The following is a 23527-nucleotide window of genomic DNA, read 5'->3' as shown; positions in this document are numbered from 1 at the left end:
AATTTCTGCAGCACTCAAGGTTCCTAAGAGCACAGTGGCCTCCATAATCCTTAAATGGAAGAAGTTTGGGACGACCAGAACTCTTCCTAGACCTGGCCGTCCAGCCAAACTGAGCAATCGTGGGAGAGGAGCCTTGGTGAGAGAGGTAAAGAAGAACCCAAAGATCACTGTGGCTGAGCTCCAGAGATGCAGTGGGCAGATGGGAGAAAGTTCCACAAAGTCAACTATCACTGCAGCCCTCCACCAGTCAGGGCTTTATGGCAGAGTGGCCTAACGGAAGCCTCTCCTCAGTGCAAGACATATGAAAGCCTGCATAGAGTTTGCCAAAAAACACATGAAGGACTCCCAGACTATGAGAAATAGGATTCTCTGGTCTGATGAGACGAAGATTGAACTTTTTGGCATTAATTCTAAGCAGTATGTGTGGAGAAAACCAGGCACTGCTCATCACCTGCCCAATACAATCCCAACAGTGAAACATGGTGGTGGCAGCATCATGCTATGGGGGTGTTTTTCAGCTGCAGGGACAGGACGACTGGTTGCAATTGAAGGAAAGATGAATGCGGCCAAGTACAGAGATATCCTGGAAGAAAACCTCTTCCAGAGTGCTCAGGACCTCAGACTGGGCCGAAGGTTCACCTTCCAACAAGACAATGACCCTAAGCACACAGCTAAAATAACAAAGGAGTGGCTTCGGAACAACTCTGTGACCATTCTTGACGGGCCCAGCCAGAGCCCTGACCTAAACCCAATTGAGCATCTCTGGAGAGACCTGAAAATGGCTGTCCACCAACATTCACCATCCAACCTGACGGAACTTGAGAGGATCTGCAAGGAAGAATGGCAGAGGATCCTCAAATCCAGGTGTGAAAAACTTGTTGCATCATTCACAAGAAGACTCATGGCTGTACTAGCTCAAAAGGGTGCTTCTACTCAATACTGAGCAAAGGGTCTGAATACCTATGACCATGTGATATTTCAGTTTTTCTTTTTTAATAAATTTGCAAAAATTTCTACATTTCTTTTTTCTGTCAAGATGGGGTGCTGAGTGTACATTAATGAGAAATAAAATGAACTTTTTTGATTTTAGCAAATGGCTGCAATGAAACAAAGAGTGAAAAATTTAAAGGGGTCTGAATACTTTCCGTACCCACTGTAAGTCAAAAGAGGAAGAAACTACACACAAATATTATTTTCCAGACTGAGGGAAAATAAAACAATCTCTACTTTTGGAGTCTCTGGAGCTAAAGAACAACATATTTATGTTGTTTATCAAAGATGACATAACCACATAGTTCAGACAAGAGATGAGGCAGCATAAAAAGAATCAGACCCACAGTGTTTATACTGTAGAGAGGTGGTGTGGCTGAAGTCCACAAACAGGGCAGGCCAGTCAACACAATAATATACAATCCAGTGACGAATGACGGGTTCACACGGTTAAATATTATATTCAGTGATTCACAGTGAAACTGAGGCAGAGTTGATAGAAGGAGGAATAAGGATATAAACGAGGTTCAGCATCAACGGTCTTCAAGAACATTATTTTACTTTTAGTGACACCATTGTGTCTTTGTCAGTGTTTGGAGCAAAGTTCAGTTGTCACATCTGAGAGACGTGACATACATGGTACCTATTTACTGATAAAGCCCTGATTGGGAAAAGATCGTCTCACATTTCATCTCTCACCAAACTCGGTCACATGATTGGCCAACACTCCATGTACCTGAAAGTTAATTTTGAATTTGGAAAGACCACATCTGGATTTAATGCTCCAGACACATGGAATAAGCTCCTGAGCACTTAAAAATGGATATTCTCATAAGTTATCTACACTTTAGAAACAAGATCTAAACCGTCCCAGAACAGAATCAAATTGTTTTAACTGATGAGGCTTTTTTCCCTCATCTGATAAATGGCTACTTTAATCTTTGTGTTTTATATTTTTTAATTTCTCTTGTGTGTTATTTTTATTACAATTGTGTGAAGTTTAGTTTGTCACTTAAATTGTGTTGTAAATTCTTTTTCTTTAATTATATTTTTATGTTCATTCAGGTCTCTCTTGAAAATGAGATTTCTGTCTCAATGGGGTTCACCTGAATAAAGGTAAATATAAAATATAGGACGTTCCTCAAGGTTCATTTCATCAGCAAGAGATAATCTGCATCTGATCATCGACTCAAACTGAAGCAAAGAATAAAAGATAGTGAGCTACAGAGCAGAAGGGCACATTCCCACAAATGAGTAAGAGAAATAATTAGATATGAGACGTTAATTAACTTGTTGAAGCAACTGAACAACTTAACACAAAATGCAATAAAACAAAATAAAATATTCACGACAAGTCTGAGCTCTTATGATGTTGGGAAAGCCTTTAAACATGAAACAATTATTATAATTTCTGTTGTCATTATTTCTGTGACACCTCGGTGAGTTTGACATTGGCCAGGTGAGCAGGAGCGACTGACCTAGCTTAGACCCAGGAACCAGGTGAGCGGGAGCGACTGACCTAGCTTAGACCCAGGAACCAGGTGAGCGGGAGCGACTGACCTAGCTTAGACCCAGGAACCAGGTGAGCGGGAGCGACTGACCTAGCTTAGAACCAGGTGAGCAGGAGTGACTGACCTATCTTAGAACCAGGTGAGCAGGAGTGACTGCCCTAGTTTAGAACCAGGTGAGCGGGAGCGACTGACCTAGCTTAGACCCAGGAACCAGGTGAGCAGGAGCGACTGACCTAGCTTAGAACCAGGTGAGCAGGAGCGACTGACCTAGCTTAGACCCAGGAACCAGGTGAGCAGGAGCGACTGACCTAGCTTAGACCCAGGAACCAGGTGAGCAGGAGTAACTGACCTAGCTTAGAACCAGGTGAGCAGGAGAGACTGACCTAGCTTAGACCCAGGAACCAGGTGAGCAGGAGTAACTGACCTAGCTTAGAACCAGGTGAGCAGGAGCGACTGACCTAGCTTAGAACCAGGTGAGCAGGAGCTACTGACCTAGCTTAGACCCAGGAACCAGGTGAGCGGGAGCGACTGACCTAGCTTAGAACCAGGTGAGCAGGAGCTACTGACCTAGCTTAGACCCAAGAACCAGGTGAGCGGGAGCGACTGACCTAGCTTAGACCCAGGAACCAGGTGAGCAGGAGCGACTGACCTAGCTTAGACCCAGGAACCAGGTGAGCGGGAGCGACTGACCTAGCTTAGAACCAGGTGAGCGGGAGCGACTGACCTAGCTTAGAACCAGGAACCCTGCTGAAAGTCAAGCAGACGGGGCGACACTTTGACCTTTAACATCACAACACAACTTCACATAACACGAGACACGTTTCGTCCGAAACTGTCGGAAAAAAACAACTTGTGGAGCTGCTTTAAACTTTGTTCCGTGTGGACACCATGGAGGCTTCGCTGGCGGAGCAGTGGTCAAGATGCCCCCGAAAAACGCTTCTGTTTCCGGTTTTACGTGTCAAAATAAAACACACACTAACAAAGCTGTGCTGTAAATGGAGTTCAGGATAAGAATAGCGCTTTTATTTTGAAATCTGATCAGGCCTGCTCGCATGAGAGCAAACAGGAACTTGACAGCTTCTTGGGCTCACTCTGGTCACCGACCTCACCTGTCCCGGTGAGTGTGACGGGGCCGGTCGACTGCCCCGGAAACTAAAGCCCAGTGTTCATGGAGGGATCTATAGACAGGGTGAGGTGGTCAAATAATGAACGACTGAAAGTTGCATCGTGGTGTTTTTCCTCCATAGTTTCCCTTCTGATCAAACAGGTGTCCGCCTCACCACTGAATACTTCATTACATCATATTCCAGGAGGTGGTCTCCTTCATGCCCTGAAGTAATTAACTGTTAGTCACAATATTTTTGTATTTATGTACTTTTAAATAGTGTTTTACTGTTTTGTGTTCAAATAACAAATCATTATGAATACAGTCACTTGTGCCATAAGAGATGTATGAAGGGAAGCAGGACAACCCACACACTGGCCCCAGAGCAGACATGTCTGATTGTACAGGGTGAGTTAGGCCTCAGCCATGACGCGGTTATTAAGCGCCACCTGCTGGTTACAGAGCAAACACCGAGGGCACTGGTGCAGGGGAGAGATTCAACAAGTCTTTTCAGGGTTAAGTTCAGTCTGGAGATTATTGCCTGAAGTGTGGAGTGATTACTGAGTCAAACTACTCCAGAAACCATCCGAATTCATCTTGACAGTAAAAAATGTCAGGAACTACAACATATAGTACAAGTATAATTCACATTTCAGTCAGAAATGAAGCCGTGGATAGGCAGATCTATACAGGTCATTGAAACATGTTGAGGCAGAAATTAGATAAGTTAGGTAGGCCTGGTCACAAGCAAGTGTTTCTGATAAAACCAATAAAGGAGGTGTGAACAGAAAGGAATGATTTCTGGATGCACCGCTGCAGAAAACATCGTTTCTCAGGCCTGCGTCTTTCACTTTAACTTGGGTTTCTGAGCAACTGTCGGACGAGAGAAGTGAGAGACTGCTTCAGTTCTTTGTTAAGGAATTCATTTAAAAAGTCATCTTGACCAAAAATAAATATAAACTAATGTTGCAGTGATGAAAAAAAAAGATCCATATAAATGAATCAGTGACATATTTACAATGGAGGAGCTGGAAGAAAAGATTGAAATATTTCACAAACTAAGTGAATTCAGTCTCAACCTGGGTCATTACAGACTGAAACGTCATGGAGCTGATTTAATTCCAATATCTAAAGATCTATAATAAAAAGTGGCTCATTTTTGAGACCTGTAACTTCAAGTCATCAGCAGCTGTTATTTGACACGTAGAAGCTGATGGAGGCTCTCACCAGTTGCCCAGTTAATAAAACATCTCTTAATACTTTATTTTTAACATTAGTCTCAAAATATCCCCATTTTACTCACTAATTATTACACTGTCCTCATAGTTTTTTGTTTGAAATCACAACTTAATTCTCACAACAGCAAAACTTTCATTATAAAATATTTCAAATGTGTTCTGAAGATTAAATTGACAGCTGTGGTTATTAGATGTGGGGTTGTGTGAGGTACTGATCTATAGTCAGTGTGTTACCTGCAGTAGAATGAGGTCAGTGCGCTCTCAGTTCAGAGAACCACAGGAGCTTCTTCATCTTCTGCTCCAACCACTGAACTATCGTATTCCTGTAGTTCCAAAGTAAAGGTCTGTTTGACGACAGATAAAGAGAGAAAATACTCAAAATAAAGCGAACACTTCAACTGATGTTCTTTTTTTTTTAATGGCTCAAACAGTTTTTTTCTGCTGACCCTGAACACAGCAGCTCATCACTCAGCTCCTGCTGCTTCTCTGAACTGAACCTGCTGCAGGTAACACACTGACTGGAGATCAGTGCCTCACACAACCCCACGTCTAATAACCACAGCTGTCACTTTCATTTCTTTAGCTAAGCGCCCGCACATAAAGAGATAAAATGAGGATGAAGTCATAAATATCACACTAATAACCATGATCATGACCAGGGCACACTTGGTCAGAGTGATGTTCTTTGTGCCTCTGGAGTCGTTCTTTAATTAAAATGTCCTGCACTGTCCACGCTGTGCAGGCCACACCGTCCTCTGGAAAACAGCCTGGTGGACAGTCTGCACACACGGTATCAGTTCTGCTGCTTCCTCACAGAAAATTACACAAGGAAATCCATCATTTATCAGACCAGGAAAAACTCAAGCTTCACTGTCACGCTTTCATTTGTCTTACCAGGTTCTTTGACCCTCTGACCAGGTTCACAGCGTTGGTGTTCCTCTGCACCACTGGCCAGACTTTTGCAGAAATACCCACTTAAAATATCAGAAACTGTGTCGGTTGCTGTCGTACACTTCTGCTGGGCAAAGAGACCATGAGCTAAAAAAATAAACATCATCTTCATTATTTTATGTTTAAACTTAGATCAGTGTGTCTCAAACCTTCATTCCAGCAACACTGGAAAACAGCCAATTCAAATAATAATGTTTGAATTCACACAGGATGTGATTTAACATTGAAAAAAACATACATACACCACTCAGCACAAGGCTCCGTGGCCACAGACTGACAAACACTACATTTAAAACATGGCATTTTAACAAGTTCACCCCCAGGGGTCGCTCGTGGACCAGCACACTATCATTAAAGCATACACCTTCTAATTACAGACCATACTTTTAATTAGTTAAATATCTTAATTTAACTGAACATCCTGGGCCTGACTGTACCTGGGTCTCAGGTGTTGCAGGGGAAACACGTATTCAGGCCATTGGGTTGGTTCCTAAACGTCCCATTGTTGCAGCGTGGGCCCGACTGTGGAGTCAGTCTCTTCCAACGACTGTAGCTGTTAAAGACAACACAGCAGTCGTGTCAATATCACATCAAGATCAAGGGCCTGCGCCACTAAGTGAGATAAGTGGGTTATCCAGCTAACTTCATAACTTTTCCTGTATCATGGGGTTTTTCTCTTCTTTTTTATTTCTGTTTCAGAGTCTGATGAAGACGGTGAAGGCCTGATACAGCTCAGGCACAACAGTTTTTTCTTTTTTCAGAAGGCTACAGGAAATAACTCATATTTCTGACAAAGTGTAGATCAGGGGTCTCCAACACGTGGCCCTGTTTTAGAGCAGGGCCACTTTTAGAATGAGTTCAGCTGTGAGTTTCAACACGAGTCCTGTTTAATGAAGTGTACTGAAGTTTTTCATTTGAAGTTATTTTAAGTTCCTGTCGATGAACTGATCACTGACTGAGGAGCTTCTTCTTCTTCTTCTCTGGTTTCTGAGCAGATTTAATGGATGTTTATCTGCAGTGGTGTCATCATGTCTGTGTATTCAGCTCTGACTGAATCGTGACTCAGATTTTTGACTCTGAAGTGAGTTTCAGATGTTTTTGGTTCAAAATGTGAGTTCTGGATTTTGATAATTGATGTCTTGTTAAATGATCAAATTTGTCACAGTAGCTCTCAGAGTAAAAGGAGATTTACACCAAGAACAGTTGACATAATAATAAAATAACCCGCCCAAAAATCTTTCAGACCAGGACAAAGAAAAAGCATGTGGCTGAGGTGACAAGGAGAGCCATGGTATTTATCACATTTCTCTTCCACTTCCGGATATAGTACAGACAGTCTCGTCTTGGAGAAATGCACCCTGTGTACGACCTTAAATAGAATAAGTCCAAGACGTGCACAAGAAGTGGTAGATTTTACCCTCTCTATGGCTTGTTCCCAAGACTCCTCATGTATTTGTATTCCCAGTTCCCCTTCCCATGCACTCTTGAGTTTAACATTTGAGTGGTCGCTAAAAGCCAAAATAATATTGTACAACTTTGAAGTGATTCCTCTGTGATGAGGAGTAAATGATAACATTTTTCCCATTGCTGTTCCGGCGGTAAAGAGGGGAAATTAGGGAAACACTCAGTTACAAAACTGCGAGTTTGAAAATAGCGAAATAGATGACTAACAGGGAGGCCATAGCGAGACAACAAATTGGCAAAGCTATCAAATACACCACCTACATATAAATGTTTAAATTGCGTAATACCCTTGTCATGCCACATTGAAATTGTTGGGTCCAAAAGCGATGGAGGAAATAAATGGTTGTTATTTATAAGACTTGAGGAAGATGCATCTACAAATTTAAAATGCCGCCTAAATTGAAACCAGATTTTAAGTGTGTTAAGAACGACTTGATTCTCAGTATATAAAGAGGGTTTTGTAGGTAAAGAGGAATAAAGTAAAGCAGGTATGGAAGATCTCTTACAGGATGATAGTTCCAATTTACACCAAGAGGGTCCAGAAGATTTTAACCAGTAGCAAAGTTTATGGATGTGAGCAGCCCAATAATAGGCTTGGAAATTAGGTAATGCAAATCCTAAATCTGCATCTCTGCAGTAAAGATTTACGAACTCTAGGTGGCTTCCCGCCCCAAATAAAAGAACTAATTATCTTGTCCAGTGAGTCAAAAAAATGTTTAGGTGGAAAAAGAGGAATTGACTGGAATAAAAATAGAAGTTTTGGTAAGATATTAATTTTAACAACATTGTTCTTGCCAATTAACGAAAGGGGGAGGTTACCCCATCTTTGAATATCAGATGTAATCTTTGAGATAAGGGGAGTAAAATTAGCTGATGCAAGGCTGGATAAAGAACGAGTCACGTTGATACCTAGGTATTTAAACCCTGATGGACTAAACTGAAAAGGTAAGTCTGACTGCTGAAGAAGACATGCTGCAGTATTAATGGGAAAACACTCACTTTTCCCTAAATTTAATTTATAACCTGAAAAGGTGCTGAAGTCCTCCAGAATACCCAAAACAGCAGGGATAGAAACTGTAGGATCAGTTATATACAACAACAAATCATCCACGTATAGCGATAATTTATATTCCATTCCATTACGGGTGATTCCTTTAACTAAGGGGGAAGATCTTAATGTAATAGACAGAGGCTCGACAGCTATGGCGAAGAGCAAAGGCGACAATGGACAACCTTGGTGGGTTCCGCGACCAAGAACAAAATAATCAGAGTAAACATCATTAGTATGGACACTGGCTTTAGGGGACGAATATCAATCGGAAAGCCATCAGGGCCTGGGGCTTTGTTAGACTGCATAGCTTTAATAGCATTTGATACTTCTTCAAGGGAGAGTGGGGAGTCCAATTGTCTGGAAGTATTAATATCAATGACAGGATTCGAAAGGTTCTGAAGGAATTCGTTCATTTTAATGTTGTCTGTAGGAAATTCAGATTTATATAATGAAGAATAAAATGATTTAAAAGTAGCATTAATTTCCAAGGGATCCGTAATAATAGTGTCATGAGTGTTTTTAATACTAGGTATCAAACGGGAAGTGGTTTGACGTCGTAACTGATGTGCCAGTAAACAACTTGCCTTGTCGCCATGTTCGTAATGTGAGCCGCAAGTGCGTAGTAACAAGCGCTCTTCCTCTTCAGTTGAGATGAGATCGAATTCTGCTTGCAAATCAATACGCTGATTAAGTAGTTCAGGAGAAGGGTTCAGCACATAACTTTGATCAAGGGTACTGATCGCAGATGTAAGTTCATTAAGTCTAGCATTAGTGTTTTTATTAGATAGGGCAGAGTAAGAAATAATTTGACCACGAAGGTAGCATTTAAGTGTCTCCCAGCAATGAATATGAAGAGGAGTCATTTTGATTGAAAGACAAGAACTCATCAATAGAATTTGAAATGAGTTCACAAAATTCTTTATCAGCCAAAAGAAGAGAATTGAATCTCCAAAGTGGTGGGCTACGTTTATAAGAAGAAAGTTGAATATCTAATAACAAAGGTGAATGGTCAGATATTACAATACCTAAATAGTCCGAAGAATTTACACATGAATTAAGAGCGCTGTCAATAAAAAAATAATCAATCCTAGAATACGAAAGGTGCACCTGAGAGAAGAAAGACAATTTTTTAATAGAAGGGTTACGAGATCTCTACGGATCAATGAGACCATTCTGTTTCATAAAATCTGAGAATGCTTTAGACATAGCAGATTGGGTCAGATTACAAGGAACAATCCAAGCTTGGATCAAAAACACAATTTAGATCCCCTCCGAGGATCAGCAGGTGAGTATTTAAGAAGGGGATATTACTCTGCAATCTGTTAGCAAATTCAACATCATTGAAATTTGGGGCATATACATTTACTAACGAAACCTTTTTTTGCATCAGGGTACCAGCAACTATAAGGTATCTGCCGTTCCTATCAGCGATAACATCAGTGGATGAGAATTGAACTTTCTTATTAATGAGAATAGCGACCCCTCTAGCTTTTGAGTTAAAATTTGAGTGGAAGACTTGACTTACCCAATGCGAAGGTGAGTCTCCTGTAAAAATACTATATCAGAGTTTAAACGTTTCAAGTGTGTAAAAACCTTAGATCTCTTGACAGGATTACCCATACCTCTGATATTCCAACTAATAAATCTGAGAGGTGCGCCTGACCCAGCAATGCTGGGATCTCTATTGCCATTAACCATTTAAATAATAAGAATGTTTAGATGATGTGACTTAGACGCACAAAGCAAACAAACAAACAAACAAACAAACAAACAAGCAAGTTTCCAGCTCAGGTTCATCAGCACGCACAGAGAAAATACAACAGAAGAATGGCAGAGAGGAAGAGGAGCCGTGTGGCTGTATTTTCAAGCCCAAAACGAGACAACAGCAAAATGTGGGATTTGTAAAACGCTAGTCAGGTATAGTGGAAACACTACCAATTTATATAAACATATAGAAAACCATCCAAAGGAAAACATGGAGCTACAAAAACGGAGAGAGGAGGAGAGAAATCCCCCACCCCCTGGCCCCGCTGCAAGACCCCCAGTCCAGAGGCAGAGGTCATTGGCAGAGGCCTTTCAGCATGGAGGAGAATATCCAGGCAGGTTATAGTGTTGACAGTGACAAAGTGAAACTGTTATTTATTACTTTAGCCAACTCAAAAAGTATAAATTATGCTAAGACCTTGATGTAATATTTATCCCATTGAAATGTGTTATTTAAATGAATACATTTACTGGAATTGAAACACATATACTGAAGATAACATGGCTCAGAATTTATTGAATATTATTGCCCTTTTGTGTTAACTGTCAAAGGGATACTGTATGATTACTGCATTTAAACTACACATAGCTGTGCTAAAGGCTTATTTCTTTTATTATTTCACTTAGCTGATTCCCCAAGAGCAGAGGAGATCACAAAGAGCCTGGCAGAGATTATTGTGAAAGACCTGCAACCTCTTTCCATAGTAGAGGATGATGGCTTCAGGAATTTCAGTGAACATCAGTGCCAGCTGAGAGGATTTTTTCAAAAGCAGGGCAGTTATTGAGTCACAGACGAAGTGCATTAAAAGCAAAAAATGTTAATATGATACTGTTCTTGAACAAAAACCTGTAACCAGAACCTTTGTTCTGCACAGACTAACTAAAGGCTTTGGGGGTTCTTAAGTTGTTTACATATTATTTATATTTTCACCAGTTGTTGTTTTTGTTGTTGAGAATTTTAATTTAATTTTTGTATTATAGTTTCTCAACAGTACTTGTTTGTTTTAATTAGTTCACTGGTTTGCGTGCACTTTTTATTTAAGATTTTTCTGAAAAAATTTTGATAATAAAGCATTTAATAATAAACTCTGTCCTAATTCTGTCCTGGGTTTTAACTATTTAATAATAGAAAAGGAAAAATCACAAAAAAACACTTAAGGTCATGAAAATTAATGAGATTTAGCAATTCAATGACGCATCCACCTTATTTATTGAAAAGTATCGGTAGCAGCTTTGTCATTCGCTAGCTGTGTTTTCACTGCTTGCAGGTCGAGCTTGATAGTAGACAAAACATCGCCGAGGGTATTCTGGAGTTCTGCTGTGTAAGACAGGACGAAAAAAGTAACGTAAATATAACAATTTTGATCGAAATCGGCAGGAGCTTCCAAACTCACGCCTTACTCCATTAAAGCTCCGGCTATCGTGCAGAGCTACTTCTGTCTCACCTGTTCATAATGATGTGCAGCTCTTTGCTTCTGCGTGGGTCAATAATCAGTTCTGTGGTCTGGGCAGGATTTAGGGCAAAGTTGCTGTCAGGTCACCAGGTCTGCCCCCTCCCTCCTGTACGTGCCCCCCCCCATCAGTCACCAGTCTAATGAATATTAAAGGCAGTAATGACTCATATGAAGATTTTTAAAACAGTACAAACTGTTACGGTTTTAACTGCTTTTTGTTTTAGACTGTGTTGATGAATGGAGTGTTTGAACTCTTCTAAAAATAATAAAGTTACAGTTTCTTACAGTAAATGTAAATTTAAACACATGGAATTTGGCCATTGTAAAGAGATTTATCATTTATTATAAGACGTCTTTTATGTTTTATTTTCCAGGAAACCAAACAATTAATTCTTCCACAGGAAAATAAAACTTCAATATTTTCATGAATGAAAACTCAGGTTTCACCAAATATTCTTCATAATTGGACAAATCCAAAATAAATGTACAACAGTTTCTGGACATCCAGAACAAAATCCACAGTTCACATCAGTCTCTCTCTTTTTTTTTTTTTTTTGGATACAAAAGTACATCTGGTCACATAAATCTGTGCAGAGTTTAAAGTCTATTGAGTGAACAAACATACGTGCAGTCAAAACAGTGAAATCAGTTAAAAAGAGAAAATGCTTCATTTACAGCAGGTTCTGCAGAGAAACTGAGAGAACATGAAAATACAAACCAAAAATAACTTTTGTTCATGAGACATTTGAATTTGGTCTCCACACCTTTATTACACAAGAGCATCTTCATCTGGATCCACGAGGATGAGTCCTGAGTCAAAGGTCACTGTTCTCCACACACTGGATCTCTTTTGAACTCAAAAGTAAATAAATCAACTGTATATTCATCATCATTCCCAGATTCAAATGTCTCCTGTGAAGAGAACGTGAAGAACATATTCCCATCTGGTTCTCTGATGGCAGCCATTTGTCCCATCATGCTTCAGTAAAGGACACACTGTCCTCTGTTCCAGCTGTTTGTCCTCACTGAGGACAGATAAAGTCCAGTTTCTGATGCTCAGCTCCAGATGTGAGCTTCTGTCCACCAGAGAGCATCACTGAAGTCTGTGTGTAGGTCAACAGGCTTCAAGGTTCATATTCTGACCACTGGTCTTAGTGCAGTAACGTCTGTGAGATCCTGATCCAGACTGTAGACCAGCAGCTCTGTCTGTGGAGGCTTCTGTTGTGGTTTCTGGTCCCTGCAAAGACAATGTGCCAGCACCCACCTGGATTATAACTGGATTCTAGAGCACATTTCCTCTGCAGCGAACAGACACTGCTCCTCTGCTCCTCTTCACGTCTCCAGGTTTGTCTCTTACTCTGAGGACAGAAACACGTTCACTTAAAGCAGAAACCTCTTGTACAGTTGTTCAGACTCCACAGACAGACAGTCCTCAGTCAGTGAAGAACTCAGGGAACAAGACTCTGCTGTCTCACCTGTTTCTGGTGTTTGTGGTAACATTTCCTGTGCTGATTCTTCTCCAGGTGTCTTTTCCCTTTTGATTACAGACTAATAAACAGATAAAATAATAAACAGATGAAATAACTGAATTACTGAGATAAACCAAGTATTATCATCTACCACAGTGTTTATATAGGCTACAGACATACAGAGTCAAAAAGAGAGTAACACACATACCTCTGTGGAAGGGCTTGAATTTCTTTTTAAGACTAAAATAAAAACAAAACCAATGAAAAACATCTTAATCATCAACATCATGATTTGACTGAAAGTATCTTCATCATTAAACCATGATAACATTTTCTTTGACTGCACACAGATCTTACCTGGTAGACGTCGTCTCCACATGACAAAGAGAACTACTGAAGCTATAATTAATACTAAAAAAGGCACCAAAACGCTGATTACAATTATTATCACGTTTGAACTCTTTTCTCCACATTCAGCATCAGTTGCTGCAGTTCCTGGTTTTATCAGCTGAAGGTTTCCTGAGTCACATCTGGAATGATAGAGGGACATTTTTACAGGAAAATGTAGAGAAACTACAAACTGACTGCAGGTGTGAGAAACCAGGTGAGTGTGTGTGCGAAGTGAAGTTTCACTCACTGTGTGTGTGGTCGACAAGACGTAAACGTCCCATCTGAAAATGTTCCCTCGCTGCAGTCAGAGCACTCAGTGTCTGAGGAGGCTGTTCCTGTACAGATGCAGATTATACACATGTTCAAAGTGGAGCAGTGAACACATCACACTATGACAGGATCAGTGTTATATGACATCATCACACTTCATCAGAAGATACTTGATTATTGAGGTTTTTGAACGAAACTCTTGAAAATGAAAAGATTCAATAACATTTCTTAGTTTCAGTCCCTGAAACCACTTCATTCTCTAATATTTGATGAAAGGTTCTGGTGCAGCTCTTTTCTCATCAGAGCAGAACAAGATGGAGTTTGATTCACTGTGAAGGAGAAAACCAACCAGCTACTGTTTGACACGACACTGAAATGATCCAGATGTTATTAACTTCAGAGCTTTATGCAAATATTAAAGCGTCAGATATTTATGTTAATGAGCTCCTGTCAGAAAACAACTAGAACATCAACAAGTTACACAAACTGCATTTTCACACTTTGAAACTTTGGTCCTTTGGACAGTTCAACATCATATTGTCTGGGTTACCATGGTAACGATGGAAAAATGAGGACAGTGATTTATGAGGAGTCAGTCTGTTATCAGCTGGTTTCAGTCTTCAGTGGTTTTACTCAGTGCAGTCAGGTGATGGATCAACTGACCTGCTCTGAGACGTTTATAAAACTGTCCCTACAGTGTGATCTTTAAGTCAGAAGAAGAAAACCAACCTTTGTTACTGATGTATTGTCCTGGTCCACATGTTGAGTGTTTCTCTGCAGCCAGACAGTCGTTCTCTTTAGTATCTATACAGTAGAATCCTTCCAGTGGTTCACAAACTGTATTTAATATTGGTGTACATGAACTCTTTGTCTTCAGACCAGAACCTGTCAACACACAGAGAGGTTACACACAGAGAAACAAAACTTCTCTTCTGTTGTTACCAGAGAACAACGAGTCATTTATTTCTGACTACATGTCATGAAAACTAAAGATGAACCTCAGCTTTTATCTGTTGGAAATGTGACACAACAGTTTCTGTATGAACTCATGGGAAAACATCTGCATTACTATGGATTTGATAGGGTGGAGAATAAACCACCCAGTGGAAATGTGATTTTTATTGTGGCAGGAAAAAGGAGAGATGGAGGGTACAGTGCTTCTGCAGGGAGAGGTCACTTCTATCATCACTGAAAGTCCCACTGATAAAAACCTGTTTACTGCTGCTTCAATAAAAATACTGATGAACTACAGATGTGACTGTGAGATAAACTGACTGTTAAAAATGTCATCATGTGGTTTGTCTTGAGACCTCAGAGGCAGAAGATAACAGATGTTTATTTCTAATTCCCTGTGTTTGATATGTTTCATTGGTCACATTTCAGTAAGAAGCCTTTACACTGCATTACACTGTTAGTATACTGTTGTTTCTGCAGCTGGTTTTCATCAGTGTAAAATCAGTGATGTGCAGTAAACTCAAGATGAATTAAAGCTACAAACATTAACAGAAATTTACCTGCATCACAGTTTGTGCAGGGAAAACAAGCTTTAAGTCCAGTTGGATTATTCATGTAGGTTCCATCTAAGCAGGGCAGACAGGAAGTACTCCTGAACTCTGTGCAATCTGCTTTAACTCGACCTCCTGTTGAAAAGAAAACCAACAATTTAATTTCATGCAGGTTGTTTCTACAAAGACTTTACATGTAACCACCACAGTGAAAAGTCTCTTCACTGTTCAGTTGGATCTTACCAGCTGGACACCTGGGACAGCATTCACCGTCTACCAGATACTCTGCTGGATGACAGGTCAGGGTGTTTCCTCTGAGGACTGTGCTCAGAAGTGTCTGTGAAGAATGAGACAAAGTTCTTAGTGAAGCCTGGTTGAAACGTTGACATGGTCCAGAACTGGACTGAATGACTCGAGCAGAGACTGAAGACGACTGACAGTCACCATGAGGTGGAAATGAGGACTGGAGGAGGAGGGAAGGTGAGAGGAGGAGACACAGGTTTTGGTAACAACTCCTTTTCTTTCTGTTTCCATTAAAACCAGAAACCAGTTGAACGTTTTCTGTTATTGGACTTTGATCCTTCTGACCTGTTTAGAGCCTGGACCTCCAGGGAAGACTCTGCCACGTTACCCAGATAATCTGTGACCTGAGAACCTGATACTCAGTGAAGTTATGGGGCTAAAGAGGAGGATATGTGGTTCTACTGCATCTATTTGAATCATTCTATTGTATTATTGTCTGTCATTCACAACAGCCCAAATGAAAGTCCATCACTTCTACTGTAAAACTGGGAGCTCCCATCATCTAACTCTACATGTGATGAATAATATGCAGTCACATGACCTGTTGAGTCACATCTGTGTCAGAGGGGAGTTATGTGCATCAACTGAGCCACACAATGCAGAGTTTCCAAGTGTTTCCAGCAGCCTGCTGGGTGGGCTGTGTCTGTTCAGGTGGAGGTTTCCACTGTTTCACATACACATGTTAATATTCATTTCTTCTTTGACTGGAAACTGCTGGGGATGGGATTTAAAGTGCAGACTGCTGGAGTTCTGCTGGATCACTGATCTATATTCTGACATGTTGAAGAAACAACTCCTCAGTGAGTAGTTTGAGAATATGAAGCTGTGATGCAGCTGTTGTATGAGTTTCATCTGCAATAAAACAGCTTTACCATCAAAAACAGAGCTGTCGCAGGTTTTCTTCTAGAAGTCATCTTCAGTGGCAGGTTGGAAGTTTTCACGAGCTGGAGACATCGTCTCACTGAGATCTGGGCTGAGGTGAGTTTTAACGTCCAAAACAGGAAGAAAACACCTGGAGACAGAAAGTAAATCATGTAAAAACTGCACTGACCAGCAGGGACCTGGTTACTGTGGACGAGAGGTTAAGAGGGACCTGGTTCACAGATAAAGTCTGTTGGTTTAGTTTCAGTTTCTATTCTGCTGCTGAACTGGTTTGAACCAGTTTGAGCCTTTGTTTTCTTTTCTTTCACTTTATTTGACTCAGGTGTCTCAGCTCAGTAAAGAGGGGACCAGACCAGAGACTGTTCCCACCTCTTCATTTACCCATTTATCCCACAGGAAATATCTATTAAAACCTAACAAAGTTTAACATAAACCACACTGTTCATTTCTGTTTATATATATTAATTTCTACTGAAATGTGGTGATATGTTTATATGTATAAGAAGTCCACAGACACAGCTGGTGAGAAATGCATTCTGGGAGCCTCAGGTGTCCCAGCTCCACACAGGTCACGTCCTGAATCAGTCTGTAGTTAAAACCAAAGGGCGAGAACACTTCCGGTTACCTGAGCTGTTCTTGATGCGGACTTTGAACTAGAACAGTTCTTGTTCTAAACTGATGGATGCTGAAAATACAGAAGAACTCAGACTGTGAACGGCTTTGGTCCAGATGTGAGAGCGAGTTTATAAGCGTGAACATGAACAGTGGCCTCATGTCTGTCAACACCTGAACAACATCAGTTCCTCCAGCCGTAAAACAGGGAGCATACGGTTCGCTTATATAACCCGCTCGGTAAAGAAGGAACCAGGTTCAAAGACCCGAACTTCCCGGTTCAGTAACTCAGAACCGAGTCTTGTTACGACACAAAGAGCCGTTTTCCTACCGTAGAGGAGACAGAACAACGAGCTCGCTGGGTTCGCAGGGACGGTCCGAGCGGAAGCGTCTCTCCACGAATGTAGACGGTGTGACGCATGCGCAGGGACCGTCTACAAATTGCACCAGCGTTAAAACATACAATAAAAATATAAAATCATTCTTTTCTCCTGTAACCGTGCTCTCACAAAAATTATTTCACACATCAATAGTCTCCTGTTGGTTGTAGAAGAGAGACCAGGAGCAGCTGTGCTGCTGATTCTTGATTGTTATAGTCAAAATAATAATAGTAATACCCATATGTGTACCGGTGTTCTCAATGATAAAAGAAGCGATAATAGCAGCACCATTTAATAATAATAATCATAATAATAATATTATATTATAATAATATATTCTCCGACATGATCAATGTTCACAACCTTTATTCTGAAACCCATCAGTCCTCAGCCAGACATTACAGTGTCAATCTGCCAAACTGATATTAATATTGTATTGATACATGAAAGACAAAGACTGAGCTGTGATTAAAGCTGGATCACTCAGGGCAGAGCATCTTAATAAGTTATTTCAAGGCTTTTGCCTTTATTACAGTCATAGTGAGAGAGACGCACTCGAACCGACTCCGCCAGGGCAGCTATTAAAATCTCATAAACTGGCCTGTTACCAGTGAATTACCAGGGCGACTTTATATAAACGGATCTTAATCATTTAGTTTTAACACAGTCCTGTAGTTTGACAAATAACTGATAGAAATGACGACGACTCACCGTCGCTGCTTCATAGTCTCCGACTAACTTCTCTTTCACTTAGTGAGATCGAAAGTACAGAGTGAGGCTACTCCACGTAACCTCGGACACCTGAGCTTCACTGGTGCAGACAGCAGCAGAGGTTCAGTCCAGACCAGCTGTGGTTTATTCCAGTGTTTTAGTCTCATATGAAGCTACAGGTGGCAGCTGGTCTGATGGAGGACGACACCAATCCATGCTGGTTTTCATCTGGACAGAAAACATAAACCATGTGTTACTTTACCACTGAACATTAAACTCACATACACCCAGGTTATCACATATGATATATACTACAAGGCCTAAAGAACAGAGGAGCTCACATTCACACTCAGACAGGAGAGAGTCAGGTTCTGCTGCAGGTTGGTCAAAGGGTTCTCACCATGACTCAATCCTCTATTTGTAACCTGTGATGGCGTCAGACTCCTCCTCCTCCTCCTCCTCCTCCTCTTCCTGCTCCTCCTCCTCTTCCTCCTCCTCCTCCTCCTCTTCCCCTTCCTGCTCCTCCTCCTCCTCCTCCTCCTCTTCCTCTTCCTGCTCCTTCTCCTCTTCCTCCTCCTCCTCCTCCTCCTCTTCCTCTTCCTGCTCCTCCTCCTCTTCCTCCTCCTCCTCCTCCTCTTCCTCCTTGTGTCACTACCATGTTAACCTCAGTCATGAAGCAGCTCCTCACTCAGATGGAGATTGTGTGGACAAAGAACAAGTCTGAGTGACACATGGACCAGTAGAATAACATGATAATAAGAAGTTAAAGTTACTACTGTATGTGCTGATACTTCTACAGTATCAGACATTTAATACTGAAATAACCTGGAACTGATGGAGTGAAGAATGACTGAGATCAAGTTCATGTAAATAAATAAATTGAGGTGATAATTCACAGTAGAGTCAACAAAAGTAAAATTATATCCAACATTATATTTTTCAGTGTTGAGGAGAGTTTCACGTGTGGATGTTTGTTCTGTCGGCACCAAATTAACGACTGTTATTAGTGACTGAAGGTTTTTTGACAACAATAAAGACACAGATCATAAAGAACTAGAGACAAGAAGAACAAGGAGTTCAACAGATGGTCTGACCCCCACAGAGTCCTGACCTCAGCATCAGGGAGTCAGTCTGGGATCCAAACCCTCAGACTGGAAGACTGTTGGTCCAAACCCTGGTTGGGAAAGATGTTTGAAGATCTAATGTCTACAAACCAGAACAGAACAAATCTAATTTAAGTCCTTTGAACCTGTTTTAAGAGTTTTTATCAAGTTGTAGCCCTGTGGCTATTATTTTCATTCATTCATATACAGATATTAAAATGTTTGTGTTGGTAATAAATAATAGTTCATGAAGTGTAAATATGTTTAAAAAAATGTTTGATTATAACATGTTAAAAAACAACAGTCATATACAGTTAACAGTCAGAGATAACAGGGTGCTGTTAGTTTTAAAATCCATTCATATTTGGTTGTCTGCACAAAAGACAGGAGACCACGTTTGTTTGTGGGGTAGTGCAGCATCTCTTTATTCTCTCCTCTGTCTGTGGCCTTGGCCGGTCCTGGCCTCACCCATGGATGTATTATAAGAACTGTATTATAAGGTCTTATAATACATCCATGGCCTCACCTCGTCCAGGTAGGAGGCGCTTAGCGTCACCGACGTGCGACAGCAGCGGTAGCTTTATCGGGTGGAGCAGGATGGTTGTAGGCCGTAGAGTACCGGGAAAACACTCCTAACTCCCAGACTGACGGAGAGTCGTCCTGGGGCTGGTGTGTGTGAACTCTGAGAAGCTGCCAGAGGTAAACTCACGTGTTTGATGTGCTCGGTGCTGTTGTTTATTTAAAAAACGAGCTGAATCGCTAATCGCTGCTAGCCTTTAGCTTAGCCTCCTCATTGGCTTTCACACTGTTTATTCTGCATTGCCGTTAGCAATTGCTAATTTGTGTAAGACATTCCGCCATGAATTAGCCTGTAGCTTATTTACTAAGAGGGATTGTGTGATTCAGGACCGGACATTTGCCGTAAGAGGGAGAGAGTGCGGACCGGGAGAGCCCGGGACCGCGGGAGGGGCTGTGGCTGCTGTACTTGAGCTGGTTTGCCGCCATGTGTTGCTGCACGCTCCGTCCCCTTGCCGCCGAAACTGCACCTTGCCATTTGCCCTTTTCCCCATCTTCATCTCTGACTGTGGATCTGGGAGTACACTTAACCCTTTGCACGGCCTTTTCTTTGTGCTGGTTAAAGCCAGTGGACCGGGCCTGCAACCTTTTTATTTCCATTTATAGCCCGGTGTGAAAGAGGTGTGAGTGTGGGCTGGGGACACTTGAGTTTCCCTGGTCATTTCCATTTATTTTACATTTCTATTCAGGTTCATCAGGGGTCATCTGTGGATCAACCCTGCCAGAGCTTTATATGAGAGTTTTGAATACTGTTGTCAGTGCATACTTAAAGGTCAACAGTGAACAAGTTAACTAATTTGCAAATCCAATCACCTTGTAATAAACCATTCTTCTTGTTTGAACTGTGTTGTAATTACGAAGGTGATACTTTTTGGATAAATATAAAACAGGTTAAAGCAAACTTTTATTTTAAAGGGGAAGTACCAAAATTTGTGTGTACTTCTTAGAACTTATTGGAGGCACCGCCAAGTTATTTTATATCATTATCACAGGTGGCGCCAGACGAGCTCAGGCCCCGTCCCACTGTACTACAACACCCCTATTATCTCTCAGTCAGTATTCACTAGCTACATGGGACTGGGGTTAGTGAGATCACCTGCTGCACTGGCAGCTAAATTAACTTGGTTCAAAGTTTGACAGAAGTGAAACGTTGGATAATAATCCACCAGGAGTGACTTTCACATGATATATTTGACTTTGTCACTTGATCCGTTGTTTCTACAGAAACACTGGGAGTGTAACTGAAGAGCATCAGACGCTCAGAGTCTCTTCAGAATGTGCTTTCAGTATAAAGCTTTATAAACAGTGTTGATGACTTGGGTTTTTTACATCTTCTCTTTCCCAAGTTCACAACTGATGCTTCGGTCACCAGGGTCCGTGCGTCAGCAACAACACACAGAAGCAACCTGTGACTCCAGAGAGGAGGGGCTTTCACACAGTGAAGACGAAGATGAAGAGTATGATGCAAACAGTGAAGGGGGAGGAAGATGAGCGCCCCAGAGAGAGACTGAGGGGCAGGAGGGGAGGGAGGAGGAGGATAAAAAGGTGTATGACAGAGATCTCTGCTCAGAGAGGCTGTGGCCGTGCAGCCCCCCCCCCCCCCTCTGATGATGGAGACCCTTGAGGGAGCTGAACTCTGTTTTCCAGATCTCCTCAACGCCTCCTGTGAGAAGCTGCCCCGCCCTCAGGCTGAGGCGGTGCTCATCTACACCCTGCTGACCTCCATCTCTGTGCTCACTGCGGCTCTCAACCTGCTGCTCATCGTCTCCATCTCCCACTTCAGGCAGAGACAAACATGTAGCACTGATAACACTTTGCTGTTTGTGCCTCTGAGCTTTGTGTCCTGATGGTTTGATGAGACTTTTGTTCTGAAGCAGCACGACAACATCCACATTTACTGTTGAGATCCAGAGTAGTTTCAGCTGCAGCCTTTACTGTGTTTATAGAACAGCTTCTTTTGTTGTGATGATGCTGCTGGTGTTCGTAGTATTTACAGTGATATTCTCTCACTCCAGGCAGCTCCACACCCCCACCAACCTCCTCCTCCTCTCTCTGGCTGTATCTGACTTCCTTGTGGGTCTCCTCGTGATGCCGTTTCAAATCCTCTTAACAGAACCCTGCTGGCCTCTGGGCGACCTGCTGTGTACGGTCTATTACTTCCTACCCTTCATCACGATCTCTGCCTCAATAGTAAGCATGGTGCTCATATCTGTGGACCGCTACGTGGCCATCTGTGACCCTCTGCACTACCCCACCAAAATCACTCAAAACAGAGTCAAAGTGTGCGTCCTCCTGTGTTGGGTTTACTCTGTTTTCTGCAGCTTCTTGCTTTTATATGAGAACCTGAAACAACCAGGCAGGTACAGCTCCTGCCGTGGAGAATGTGTGATCCACGTGTCGGGAGCTGCCGACCTCGTGTTAGGCTTCATCCTGCCCATCACTGCCATCGTGGTTCTGTACGCCAGAGTGTTTGTGGTGGCTGTGTCTCAGGCTCGAGCCATGCGCTCCCACATAGCAGCCGTCACGCTGCAGCGTTCAGAGACTGTAACTGCTAAGAGATCAGAGGTGAAAGCAGCCAGGACTCTCGGTGTCGTTGTCGCTGTGTTTCTCATGTGTTACTGTCCATATTACTGCGTCTCTCTCTCCGGCTACAACCTCACCGTCGGCTCTTCAACTGAGGCCTTTATGATTTTCCTCTTGCTCTTTAACTCCTGTCTAAACCCTGTGATCTATGCCCTTCTCTACCCCTGGTTTAGAAAATCTGTCAAACTCATAGTTACACTGGAGATACTGCGGCCTGGCTCCTGTGAGGCCAACGTACTGTAGAGAAACCGTGTGACTGACACGAGAAACATGTGAAATACATGTTTTTATGTGACGTTGCTGAGTCACTGAAGTGAAGAGGTCTCAGTCTGAACAAATTAAAGAAATATTATCTTCTTTCTATTACTGCTGTAAACAAACTGTGTGTAGGATATTATTCTAACATTGAATGTACAGTAGAAATTCAGCTCCACGTCCTTTAATCTTTGCAGATCTTTTCTCTGTGTCTGACACTGAGGGGTTTTAAATGCACACAGAACAGTCTGTGGGTTTCTCAGCTCCACAGTGAAAGGAAACACTTGTTTTAATTGTGTTTATTTTAAAATGTGTTTTCCAATATTCCAGTGTCAATAAAGTCTAATTTAGCCTGATGTTACTGTGTTTGTGTCATATTCTTCTGCAGCTCTTTTATTGATCATTAGCAGCAGAGAAGATGATCAGTCAGCTGGTCCTCGTCCTCACATGATCACATTATGATGGTTTTACACACGAGTCAAACCACATGTATAAATGAAACTCACAAAATGAAAAGGTCTTAACATTAATGTTCCATATGTCATTGTCTAAGATGACAAATAAAATTGTACAGATATTATATTATTATATAACACTTCATAAAATTATAACATAAACACTGAATAAAATATAAATACAACACTTTTATTTTTGCTCCCACCAAAGACGTCTTTCTCTCAAATCTTCCTCAGAAAAGTGTTTAAACCTGCGTTTATGAGCGTTTCTCCTTTGCTATGGTCATCGTCCACCTGACAGGTGTGTGATGAAGCTGATGACACAGCATGATGGCTGCACACGTCACAATAAAACACCACTTTTAAATGTGCGGTTTTATTTTGAAAAAAGCCATTTTTTAGACACTGAACTGTGGGTTTCACATGACTTTAGATGCAGATGTGATGAGGAATGTGATTGGTCCAAGTCACACCTGTGCAGTAATCATGCTGTGTAATCAGCATA

General features: G+C 41.6%; 3 protein-coding genes and 1 long non-coding RNA gene across 4 annotated transcripts in view; 1 reads left to right on the top strand and 3 right to left on the bottom strand.

Moving 5' to 3' along the window:
- LOC139619967 (tumor necrosis factor receptor superfamily member 14-like) overlaps positions 1-17273 on the bottom strand; it is a 45446-nt gene extending 28173 nt beyond the window's left edge. Inside the window, exon 1 of the mRNA XM_071475045.1 lies at positions 16527-17273. The gene's annotated coding sequence lies outside the window, so the exon portion shown is untranslated. The remainder of the gene's footprint in view (positions 1-16526) is intronic.
- On the bottom strand, positions 3676-6961 carry LOC139619906 (uncharacterized). The gene is made up of 3 exons (XR_011690679.1): positions 6233-6961; positions 5739-5882; positions 3676-5649 (listed from the first exon to the last, which is right to left on the bottom strand). It is a non-coding gene; the product is annotated as an uncharacterized lncRNA (long non-coding RNA).
- On the bottom strand, positions 12206-20223 carry LOC139619878 (tumor necrosis factor receptor superfamily member 14-like). The gene is made up of 10 exons (XM_071474954.1): positions 20139-20223; positions 17291-17393; positions 16338-16533; positions 15406-15499; positions 15172-15297; positions 14387-14542; positions 13635-13722; positions 13206-13527; positions 13004-13076; positions 12206-12886 (listed from the first exon to the last, which is right to left on the bottom strand). Exons 1-10 carry the CDS (start codon positions 20221-20223, stop codon positions 12882-12884), a joined length of 1248 nt encoding a protein of 415 aa, XP_071331055.1. The 3' UTR covers positions 12206-12881.
- LOC139619965 (trace amine-associated receptor 13c-like) lies at positions 20040-23527 on the top strand. Its single transcript, XM_071475039.1, has 2 exons — positions 20040-21512; positions 21745-23527. Exons 1-2 carry the CDS (start codon positions 21337-21339, stop codon positions 22553-22555), a joined length of 987 nt encoding a protein of 328 aa, XP_071331140.1. The 5' UTR covers positions 20040-21336; the 3' UTR covers positions 22556-23527.

Source organism: Trachinotus anak, unplaced genomic scaffold (genome assembly GCF_046630095.1).
Source record: "Trachinotus anak isolate AG129_WGS33_773 ecotype Australia unplaced genomic scaffold, CSIRO_AGI_Tana_v1 ptg000004l, whole genome shotgun sequence".
Classification (NCBI taxonomy): Eukaryota; Metazoa; Chordata; class Actinopteri; order Carangiformes; family Carangidae; genus Trachinotus; species Trachinotus anak.
The sequence above is the reverse complement of the archived record's forward strand: the minus strand, read 5'-3'. Positions and strand labels throughout refer to the sequence as shown.

Excerpts from the sequence above, each read along its gene's own strand:
- LOC139619878 (XM_071474954.1), bottom strand. The coding sequence starts at position 20,223 with ATGGGGAAAAGGGCAAATGGCAAGGTGCAGTTTCGGCGGCAAGGGGAC. Across the intron at positions 15,298-15,405 it reads CTGTCCCAGGTGTCCAGCTG|GAGGTCGAGTTAAAGCAGAT; the intron begins GTAAGATCCAAC and ends TCTTTTCAACAG. Across the intron at positions 13,723-14,386 it reads ACAATACATCAGTAACAAAG|GAACAGCCTCCTCAGACACT; the intron begins GTTGGTTTTCTT and ends GCATCTGTACAG.
- LOC139619965 (XM_071475039.1), top strand. The coding sequence starts at position 21,337 with ATGATGGAGACCCTTGAGGGAGCTGAACTCTGTTTTCCAGATCTCCTC. Across the intron at positions 21,513-21,744 it reads GTCTCCATCTCCCACTTCAG|GCAGCTCCACACCCCCACCA; the intron begins GCAGAGACAAAC and ends CTCTCACTCCAG.